Below are 11,521 nucleotides of genomic sequence, written 5' to 3' on the forward strand. Positions count from 1 at the left end.
AGGATCTGTGGAATTTATTGCCACAGAAGGTCATTGAGTATATTTAAAACAGATTTTTTTGTTCTTGCTTGTTAAGGGGATCAAAGGTAACATGGAGAAAACAGGAAAATGGGGATGAAAAACCTATCAGCCATGATTGAATGGCAAAGCAGACTTGATGGTCTCAATGGCCTAATTTCTAATGTTTTGTTTTATGGTCTTATGGTCATTGTTCATTTCTCACAAGCAATCAATTGTCAACAATATCAGGGATCTTTTAACTGCGACATTGATGACTGCAGACAAGGTATTTTACTTTAATGTACGCAACACTGAGGTGAATTATATTGTACAGGGATAGAGCTAAAGCCTGCCCTATACTTTTCTTCCACACAAATTAGTGGTGATTTGCCACAATCTGATAGCAATGATTCGTTCTATCTATCATCTTTTCAAGGAAGTGGACTGGCATTCATGACTGAGGTGTACAAGGCAAATTCAGATGTTTACTCTCCCTCATAGCATGTAGGTCTGCAGAGAGAAGCTGCACAAAGTGTTTCTCTCATATTAAATATTGTCCTCCAGGATGCTCAAGCATTTCAGGACTGCTTAGCAGTCTGTGCAAACTCTGAAACTTTGAAGGCTAACTATTGAGGGAAGGATCAAAAGATTAGCCTCAGAATTCCTCGCAGTTTGCTGTTTATGATGATAAGGTTCACTGTGCAATACTCAAATATCATATAGCCGACTGAAGCATAAAAAAAAATCTAACCTAAACACCATACAATGTTAGTGTCCTGTCTCACTGATGCTACTTCCTCCCTAACAGTGAATAGGACCTGTAAAGTGTAGATATTCAAAAGTTGCCAAACATACAATGAAACCTTTATTCAGCAGCCGAAAAATTTAAGGAATACAAAAATAACCAGGTGCACTTGTAATTTCATACAGCATGGGTTGCTTGTTGTATAATCAGTATCAAGTTACACAAGTAAAGTCCAATCTCAGTTATTTCATCCTGGATATGGGTATTAAATAGGTTTCCACGAGGTTCTCGCACTCAACAATGAATTGGTCTATTATTACTCTCTTGGATGTCCCTCCCAGGTCCCTCCCATGTTCTTCATCCTTACAACATTGGTGTCAATCCCCCATTTCCTCTGCATCCAGACATCTATCCCTTGTCGGCTCCAGTTGTGAAGAACAGAGAATTCTACAATGAAGCAGCAGTGCTTACGTGAGTGCTGAAGTCAGTACTTTCTTAGTGCACAGTCAATGTGAATTAGATGGAGGTCAGGATCCTCAAAGTAAGCACGAGCGAGTGAGCACAAAGGTGAAACTAAGAGCCAAAATTACATCCTGTGAATTATATATCTGTGTGCAAAGTGACCGAGCAGAAGCATGCAGGTTGTGAGTGTCCCTGAGTTCGAATTGAACTCACGAAGGGTTGCACTAGTGTTTGAGTTGGTCTAAAATTAGCTATGATGATGTGATGAAGCCAAAGATTAGCCAATGCTAACTTGCATGCACAAGGAGTGGAAGGGAATGGTGTCCTTGGAGAATACAGGGATAATGAAACAAAGGAGAGTAGTTGCTGAAGACCTAAACCAAAAACATATATTCCTGGAGAAGCTCAGCAGATCTAGTCGTATCAGTGAAAAGAAAATAGTTAACATTTCAGGTCCCGAGAGATGATGCTTCAGAATGCAGGGATGTTTCAGTGAAGACAAAGTTAGATTAAGGACTGGTGAAAGTAAGCAATGATCTACTATCACTAGGTAACTGCCCTTACTTGTATGTTTTTAATCAGCCTTTTCTGTTTTCTTGGCAAAGGACTAGAGAATTGAGAACTGCATGGAAATGAGATGAGTTGAATTCACAATGAGATGCAAATGCATGGAACTAAGTTAGTCATCACTCATTGGCGAGGTTCTGAAATTACTATTTAAACCTTAAAGGGGAAATCAGAATTCTGTTTCTTACCATTTAAGATTTTTAAAAAATTCACCATGTTTTCATACATTTCTTCCCATTTTCCACAGTGCTCAAGGGAGCAAGAAGTTCTATCCTATGCTAGACTGATGGACTCGCCATTACAAATAGAGTAAACTGACCTATTTCAGTTTTTCTCCTTTAGAGATGGATCAAATGCAATCAGTTAACAATATTAGTACAAACAGTCTGATTGCAAATTGGTAACTTATTTTATGCTTCATTTGTTTTTTTTCTGGTGAAGGGCAAGCTGTCAGTTCACTACCAGCCATTTTGTGCTATTACTATTGGCTAACTTCACTGCCAGTGTCTTGTTCACACAAACTTAATGTGAAGCTCAGTGGAAAACTGCAAACATTCTGTATACTAGGAACAAAATCTTGTGATTACAATATTCAAAAGATCTGAGCCACAATTAATTGTGTACTATTGAAAAATAAATAAATTTGAGACAATAATGCAAATTACCTAAGTTTATGAAAATCAGAAACTTTTTTTTTACTTGGATTAACCTTTTTTGGGTGATTTAACCCAGTTCTTTGTGATTTTTTAAAAACTTGCATTTCCTTTGAATGCACAAGGTCAGTTTTTATTTACCAAGAATCGTGAGTCTTTTAAGTCCAAAATACCTAAATTACTTTGATGTTTGTTTTCACTTTTCATCACCCATGTGTATTAAAACAAATTGATTTTATAAAGCTTTTTTTGAAAAATAGGATTAATGAAACAATGTTTTGTTACAGACCCCAATTCAGATGACTTTGACCCTGCTTCAACTAAAAGCAAGTATGATTCAATGGATTTTGACACCTTGCTGAAAGAAGCCCAGCGAAGCCTGCGTAGGTAACAAATGCCAAATGTGCTACTCGTGAAAGAAGGTCCAGAACCTTGCAGGCAGCCTTCCATTTGACATCAAAGAACTTGCATTAATCATCTTGGGATCTTATCCCTCTTTACACTCTGTATAAATGAAGTTTACATGAACCCAGTTGCTGCAGTATATGAGGAAAGTTGATGGATATTCAACAAAAAGAAAATTGAAATGTTCTGATAAGTTAACACTGTTCTACACATATATAAACAATAATTTAACTGGTGGAATATGCAGCTTGTTCAGCATTTTATCTGACATTTGGATGTGGTGTTACATTACTGACAAGAGTTGGGATTAAATACCCTGGGGTGTTTCAAATATTTTAGTTACTTTAATGCTGAAATGTAGTTTCGAATTTACTAATGTTAAAATTGAATTATTTTTATTTTGTGTAAATATGATAATGTTTTGTTTGTTACAGCTATGCACTGTAAATGCAGCCTTTCTCTGAATAATTAAACCAAGAATGTAACCACAAGATAGACACTAGTGTACACTGTTATATTTAAAATTTTGGAGAGGTGCAAAGCTGAAATGGGTAAAAGTTGTCTGTGTGTCTGCTGAACACATGGACCAATGCTTATTTCCCAGTAGGTAGCTTTACAATAAACTTGCAACTGAACAACTTAGAAAATGAATCATATCACCACTCCCATGACAATGTTTAATCATTAAAAATGCTTTCATTTTTGTCCTTTACATTGAATTAAATTTGAGTTACTAAATCAGGAGAAAAATATGAAAAGTTTACTCATGATTCATGTAAAAATGTCAAATGTGTTCTAAATTATTTGTTAACACATGATAACATTATTCCATAAATGCCGTCTATTTTAAAGGAAAATTAAAAACACTGAAGCCTTGGTAAATAAATTTGTTGAAAAAAGACGTGACAAGATTCCTGTGAATAGTGTTAACACCATCTTGCTCAACACCAACATATCCCAGTTACACTTTTCTTTTAAACTAATTTAGCTTCAGGCTCTAGCAGGTGGCATTTTGTTTATTTGACCATTACTAATTTATATTGAGAGAACCTAATGTCTGTCATTGGAAATTAACTTCATATATTTGCTAAACTGAGTTCTCAACTTTGTAACTATATACTAATAGCAATATAAAAATTTTTGACTTAGTCATTCATTACCTATGGTACCTCTAGTTTTTTTTAATCTCTGTTCAGACTACTATTTGATCACATTTCAGGTTTTTTAACTCATTTTATCACATGATGCCAAACTGAGGTTTACATTTTCTTCCCTGGATTTTGAATATTCTCCTCAATTGTAATAGCAAGGTTGTAAAAACAAATACAAAAAAAAGCAATAAATGTTTATTTTTTAAAAATCTAATTCTAGCATATCATGTTTGAAGTAGAGGGCAGGCACATTACCCAGCTTCTTTAGGTGCTTACTGTGCGTTAAATTTCTGACCTTTTGCTACTACAGTATTTCATAGTTTTGTGCTTAGCAGTGGCTAGCCCAAACAAAATAAGTGAAACTGTGCATTTGTAGCTAATGTTAGTTCTTGGCTATCCTTTACAACTTGGGTAATGATGTTTTGTCCTGTCTGGCAAACGTGATGAGAATTTTAATGATTGTAATATAAAATTTGCTCTGTACAATAACTAGAATAGTAATGTATTATATCAGTTAACTATTCTTAATTTTAATTTAAGTAAAATCTGAGGACACTGTGCTTTTAGGTTTGTGGGTGATGATTTATTAGTTGATGGAACTGTACTGACCAGGACATGTGAGGAGGAACATCCATGTGAGCTTCCTTTGTTTGATACTTCTACCTATAAAGTGTGGTTGAACCATTGTACAGAATTACTGTAATTTCTTTTCTAAATGTGCAGTTCTCATCAACCTCACCAGACTAATAAAGGGAAACAATGTTTCAAACGCTGTCCCTTGTGCATAATTATGATACAAATGAAAACAAGCTTGGCTTGTTTGTAAATTATGACATAGTTTGAGCACAGAGTCAGAAAATAATGTGTTCACGTTTCAATTCAGTGACTGAAGTAGAAGTATTTGGGCTGATGCTCCAGTGAATTATTGAGGGAATGCTGCACTGTTGGAGATGCAATATTGTGAGGATATTAACCAAAGCCCTGTCTGTACTCCAAGGTGAATATTAAACATTCTGTGCATTATTTTGAAAAATTAAAGGAGAGTTATCCCTAGTGCCTTGACCAACATGTTTCCTCAATGAACATCAAAAAAGACCAATCAAGTCATCATCACATTACTATTTGCAGGAGCTTGCTGTATGCAAATTAACTGTAGTATTTTCTGCATTCCAACTGCATCTACATTTCAAAAATATTTATATAATTTGAAAGTGGTTTGAGATGTCCTGCGATATTTTTATCTCACTCAGGGGATGTGGATGTCACTGGCTACCTTGGTGTTTATTGTCCCCTGCTTGTCATTGACGAGGTGACAATGAGCCATGTTCTTGAACCAGTACAACCACAGTGCTGTTAGGAAAAAAGTTACAAAATTTTGACCGAGCAACAGTGAAAGAATGCTGATATAGCTACAGTCTGGAAGGTGGGTGGAATGAAAGGGTTCTTGCAGATGGTTGTGTTTCCCTGCATCTGCTTCTCTTGTTCTTCTAGTCAAATTTAGCCAACAATTAGGATATCTGGTCAGCATAAATGAGTTGGACCAAAGGGTCCGTTTCTGTGATGTACATCTCGATGACTCTGACTCTAAATGGCCCTTGGGGCAGGATCCAGCTGGTCGTACATGATAATCCAGCTTGCACATTTATTTTGAAAATATTGGTTAGTGAAAGTGACATATCTGCAAGGAGTTCTTCCTTCTCAATAACATGTCCAAACCTCATGAGATAGAATGTCTGTGTTTGTGTATACCCTGAGACGAGGGGTGAATCATGCGTGCGTGTGTGTACACACACCCTTACCACTTCACTTCCTGGAAGATCCGCTCTGCATGCAGGGCCCAGACAGGAAAGGAGTCAGGTTAAAAGGCAACCCATTTCTGACCCTCATTTTCATTATATATTCCACAAAATCCAGTTGATAATGTGTGCTTCCAGAGGTACGTGCAAGATGAAGGTTAGTTAAACCTAACTGCATAAGATAGTAAACAGTCCTTTTTCCCTTGCCTGGTTATGCTTGGGTTGTTAGTCTGCCTGCTTCCATTTCTGCTTAAGCAAAATATTTTTTATTGGTTAGCTTTGCTGCTTGGCAGTGTTTAATGGTCATATTTATTGCTTTTGACATTGATTTTTTTTTTTCTTAACATTTGGTTGAAAGTATGAAGTTATCTTACCAAAATGTGCACTTTGGACTCTTGGAAGTGAGAAAAAATTTTAGATCTGTCCCTTACATCGAAAAGTTTAACACCCCTGTTCTTGGTGGTAGTGATTACAAGTCTGGAAGGTGTTGTCAGAGAAGCCTTGGTGAGTTTCTGCAGCACATCTTGTAGAATGTATGCACTGCTCCCACCGTGTGTTAGTGGTGAGGAGGTAAATGTTGAAGGGGTTGACTGTGGAGCTAATCCAGTGGGCTGCATAACCCTTGTTAGTGTTGAAGTTCTTCGGTGTTATTTCTGCACTCTTCTGGGCAAGTAGAAAATATTCTATTTCTGATGTTTTGCATGGATGGAAGATGGGTTTTAAAGTATCGGTAGGAAAGTTACTTGCCACAGAATTCCCAGCCTGTGACCTGCTGTGGTAGCCACGATGTTTGTGTGACTGCCAGTTCAGTTTCTGGTCAATGATAACAACTAAGATGTCAATAGTGAATAATTCAACAATAGTAATTATGTTGAAAATTAAGAATAGATTGATAGATTCTCTCTTATTTAAGATGGTAATCATCTGTCTCTTGTGTCGTCCAAATGTTACTTATACTTGTCAACTCAATCCTGAATGTTGGCTAGGTCTTAATGCATAATAATGTGGACTGTAGCATTGTGAAGAGTCATGAGTGGTGCTGAGCATTGTGCAATCATCTGAAAAACACACCCACTTCTGACCCTATAATGGAAGGAAGGTCATTAATGGAGTAAGTGGTTTGACCTAGGTCAATATTCTTAAGACCTTTGTGGCACAGTGGTAGTGTCCCTATCTCTGAGCCAAAGGCCCAGATTCAAGTCGCATCTGCTGCCGAAGTGTGTAATGACATCTCTGGGTAGGTTGATTAGAAAATATCTACCCTTCGAGCCGTTTTGACTTAGTGAGGGCACACAGGTGGTACAAGTGCAATATCATTATAAATAATGTTTTACTTCTGTTAAAAAGGAAAATTCCAATAACGTGTTTAGGATTCTTGAAGAGTAAAGAATAGGGATACTACTGTAATATTATTAATAACTAATTAGAATGCAATAGAGATGGCAGGTTGGGTGATGTGTTGCAGCCACAGCTTGCCATTGCTATTGAATACCATGGTGATTCATCGTGAACAAATCCGTAGCAATTGTTTGCAGCTTGAGCAACTTCAGACGCAGTTGAAGATAATAGCATCACGTCAGACAGGGGGAAAGTTACCTGGATGCTTTGCTCAGGAGAAGGTCCTACCCTTCAGCTTAGGTGATTTAAACTTAATTTGAGATTAAAGAGAGGGTGGTATGATTGTTGGGGAGGCAGGTATTAAGATCCAAGGGGCAGCTCTCAAGAAATCTCTGGCCCTGCAGTGATCCAACATTTATGAGGTTCTTGAAAGCTATGTGGACAAATAGGTGAAGGAAATATGACTATAGTTAAAAAGAGAGAAGTAAAGCCACCATAATTCTAGAGAACCATAAGACTGCTCTCTCATTAGAGGGAAACAACTGGTGGTGAGATTAACTTGAGGGTAGCTATGCCTCAGGCCAGGGCAAAGTCCTCCATGATAACCTCACACTCAATTGAACCTACACTGTTGACATCACTCTGCAATGCAAACCAGCTATCCGGCTACTTGAGCTAAGCAACTGCTGGGCATGTAGTCTTGGTAGGGGCAGCATAATGAGTGGGATAGATACTGTTCTCTGCAGTCATGAGCAAGAGTCCTGAAGGTCATGTCACCTGCCTGGTGCTGGGCTTAAAGACATCTCAAGGCTTGAGATGAGCCGTGGGAGGAGTGGAGGGACCCAGTAGTCATAATTCATGTTCTTTCTAACTACGTTCTCCTGAATGATTTTGAACCATTAAGAACTAGAGAATCTCCAAGGTGATAATCTCAGAAGTATTACCTGAGCTGAGGGCAAACTGGCATCCGGTAAATAAATTCAAGCAGTTAAATGTGTGGATTAAAAATTGATGTGTGAAGACTGGGTTTCAGTTTCTAGCACCAGTTCTGGGGTAGAAGGGAGCCATAATGGTCTGACACGCTTCACTTGAACTATACTGGGGTCGGTGTCCTAAAAAATTGAATAACGAGGGCTGTAGAGAGGGCTTTAAACTTATTTTGTGGAGGGAAGGGGGTGGGGGTTATGTAGCCTGACCAAACAAGGGATATGGAGGCATTGCAGAGCAACTATTTTGATGTAATGCCTGCAGTGGGACAGGGAGGGACAGTGTGTATAAGCATAATAAAAGCAGCAAATTAGTTCAAAGGACAACAAAAGTAATCACTCTTTATTTAAACATGGGTGGTATTCAGAAGAAAATAAATGAACTAACAGCATGGATAAAGGTTAATGGGTGTGACTTTATAGTTATTATGGAGACATGGTGACAACGAGATCCAAGCTAGGAACTGAATATTCAGATATATGTGACTTTTTGCAAGGATGGGAGGAAGGGAAGAGTGGTGGGGTAGCTTTATTTGCAGAATAAGTACAATAGTAAGAAATGATCTTGGATTGAATGATGTAGAATCTCTATGGATGAAAGTAGCAAGTAACAAGAGGAAGAAAGCATGAGCCTATATCCTAATCAAAACTATTCTGTAGGACGGAGAATAAATCAGGCAATAATGAGGGCATCAGAAAAGATTATATATCACATCATACATCATATTATATATCATAACCCTGCATAAAATGTACATGTAATATCCTGATGATAAACTTAAGAGCTATTTAATCTCAGTACCCTGTGATATTAGTGCACTCTGTTCTTTCCCTGGTGATCATTCAGACATGTAATAAGTAGACACTTAAAAGTGGAATTCCAAGCATACAATCAGACAGATAACAAGACATTTATTCAGCAACACAAAGATCAAGGACTGCAAAAATAACAAGGTCTAAACGCTTGAAGTGTTATGCAAAGGAAGCAAATGTGAGGTGACAAAAACATTTCCACATAGCAAATAACTAGGGTCTGGAATGCACTGCCTGTAAGTATGGTGGAAGCCTGTTCAATTGAGGTATTCATGAGCGCATTGATTCAATTGAAATAATGGTTCAATGTGCAGGGTTATGAGGAAAAAGCAGAGATTGACACTAAATTTAAATGCTGAGAGTAGTGCAGACAATATGCGCTGAATGACCTTTATACCCTTAAAATTTACATGATTCTGTTCTTTGCACTGAGGTGGTTCTACTTAACAGATTGCCAACAACGGCATGTTGAATAGTTAAATAAAGTTCAAACCGGGCACATTCATCCGGAAGAGTATTTCAAACAGCTTACCTGATTCAATAATTCACTGCTCTGCCCTGCTCATGGTGGTCCTATCAGTCAATGTCCTAATCTTCATCTTCATCCTCAAAAGATTGTTGTCACCATCTCCCCTCCCATTTTCTCTTTCTCTAGGTCATCCTCGACCTGTCAACTCCAGGTTGAAGGGTACAGCATGCTGCAAAGATGCAGCACATGTTTCTGGGCTATACTGTAAGTTTCCACATGGTGAAATCTCATCAGAAGATCTATGGACTGATCTACTACAGCCCAAATGGAAATGAGAACAGTGTTCATCCTGCGTCAGTTTGAGAATTTCATAAATGTGTACTGAGCAGGTTTGGAGGAAGACCTTGCTTTTCTAGCAGCCACCCCTGTTTGACTCAATGACTTTGGAAGAAGGTAGGAAATCTGTCAGTTCTCCAGTGTGGAAAGATCATTTTAGCAGCTCCCAGGATACCTGTCACAGACCTCCACAATTTAACATCAATAGTCACACATAATTTGAATATTATTGAAATGAAAGCATTTCTGTGATGACTGTAACAGGTTGGGTGTAACCGATAATGCTATGAATCTGGGGAATGCTGTTAGAATGGATTCATATATAAGTCAGACCAAGGAAAGGTGGCAGATTTCCTTCCGAAAGATTATTATTGAAATATATAGGCTTATACAACAATCAACAATGGTTACATAGTTTTCTTTAAACCACTCTATTCCAGAGACCTGTTTTTTCCCCTTTTATTGAATTCAAACTTTCCATATTAGAATTTGAACACATATCCCCAGAACTTTGCCTGGAATTCTGGAAAATAATATAAAGATACAAAATAATATGAAAAATAGATATTTTGCAGGCTGGAGGAAAGTTTATGGTGGAGTCCTCTGAGGGGCCATTGTTTTTCCTGATATATATATATGAATGATTTGGATCTTGGTGTACAGGGAAGACTTTCTAATTTGCAAATGATATTAAACTTGGAAGAATTGTAAACTGTGAGGAGGACAGTGTGGAACTCCAAAAGGGTATTGACAAGTTGGCGGATAGGACGTAAATTGGGTTTAATGCAGAGAAGTGTGAGGTGATTCATTTTGGTGGAAGAATATTGAAAGACAAAATAACACACAGAGTATGCTTCTAAAGGGGTGCAAGAGCAGAAGCACCTGGGTGTATATGTGCACAGATTATTGAAAGTGGCATCACAGATGAAGAGAGCAGTTAATAAAATATACTATTTTATTAACTGGGGCATAGACTATAAGAGCAAAGAGGTGATGTTGAACATGCACAAGGCAGTTATTAGGCCTCAGTTGGAGTATTTTGTACAGTTGTGGGCACCACATTACAAGAAATATACCAATGTATTGGAGAGAGTGCAGAAGTGATTTACAAGAATGCTTCCAGGAATGGGAAACTTCAGTTATGAGGATTGATTGAAAGGATTGGGACTGATTTCCTTGGTGAGAAGTAGGCTTCGCAGGAAATTTGATAGAAGTTTTCACAAGCATGAGCAGGCGGACTAGAGTAGATAGTAAGAAGCTGTTTCTGCTCATGAAAGAAACAAGAATGAGATGGCATAGATTTAAAATGATATATTTAAAAAAGCAAGGGTGGTATGATATTAAAAAAACTCGCACATGAGTTAGAGTCATAGAGATGTACAATGTGGAAAGAGACCCTTCGGTCCAACTCGTCCATGCTGACCGGATATCCCAACCTAATCTGGTCCCATTTACCAGCAGTTGGCCCATATTCCTCCAAACCCTTCCTATTCATACACCCATCCAGATGCCTTTTAAATGTTGTAATTGTACCAGCCTCCAGCACTTCCTCTGGCAGCTCATTCCATACAAGCGCAATCCTTACATGAAAAGTTGTTCCTTATGTCCCTTTTAACTCTTTCCCCTCTCACCTTAGAATTATTATTAGGGTAAGGAAGGCACTTTCTGGATTAGTGGTGCTGGAAGAGCACAGCAGTTCAGGCAGCATCCAAGGAGCAGCGAAATCAACGTTTTGGGCAAAAGCCCTTCATCAGGAATAAAGGCAGAGAGCCTGAAGTGTGGAGAGATAAGCTAGAGGAG

The 11,521-nt window shown here is 38.0% G+C and overlaps 1 protein-coding gene across 8 annotated transcripts in view; it reads left to right on the plus strand.

The window, feature by feature from the left end:
- The window catches only part of ppargc1a (peroxisome proliferator-activated receptor gamma, coactivator 1 alpha), a 697,135-nt gene extending 692,383 nt beyond the window's left edge, over positions 1-4,752 (plus strand). For 6 of the 8 annotated variants that reach the window (XM_043693928.1, XM_043693948.1, XM_043693984.1 and 3 more), the window contains 2 exons: positions 1,087-1,216; positions 2,715-4,752. In XM_043693928.1, coding sequence (XP_043549863.1) covers positions 1,087-1,216; positions 2,715-2,730 — 146 coding nt within the window. In that variant the 3' untranslated portion in view covers positions 2,731-4,752. The remainder of the gene's footprint in view (positions 1-1,086; positions 1,217-2,714) is intronic. The other 2 variants (XM_043693938.1, XM_043693974.1) reach the window with 1 other exon arrangement.
- The last annotated feature ends 6,769 nt before the right edge of the window (positions 4,753-11,521 follow it).

Source organism: Chiloscyllium plagiosum, chromosome 1 (assembly GCF_004010195.1).
Source record: "Chiloscyllium plagiosum isolate BGI_BamShark_2017 chromosome 1, ASM401019v2, whole genome shotgun sequence".
Taxonomy (NCBI): Eukaryota; Metazoa; Chordata; class Chondrichthyes; order Orectolobiformes; family Hemiscylliidae; genus Chiloscyllium; species Chiloscyllium plagiosum.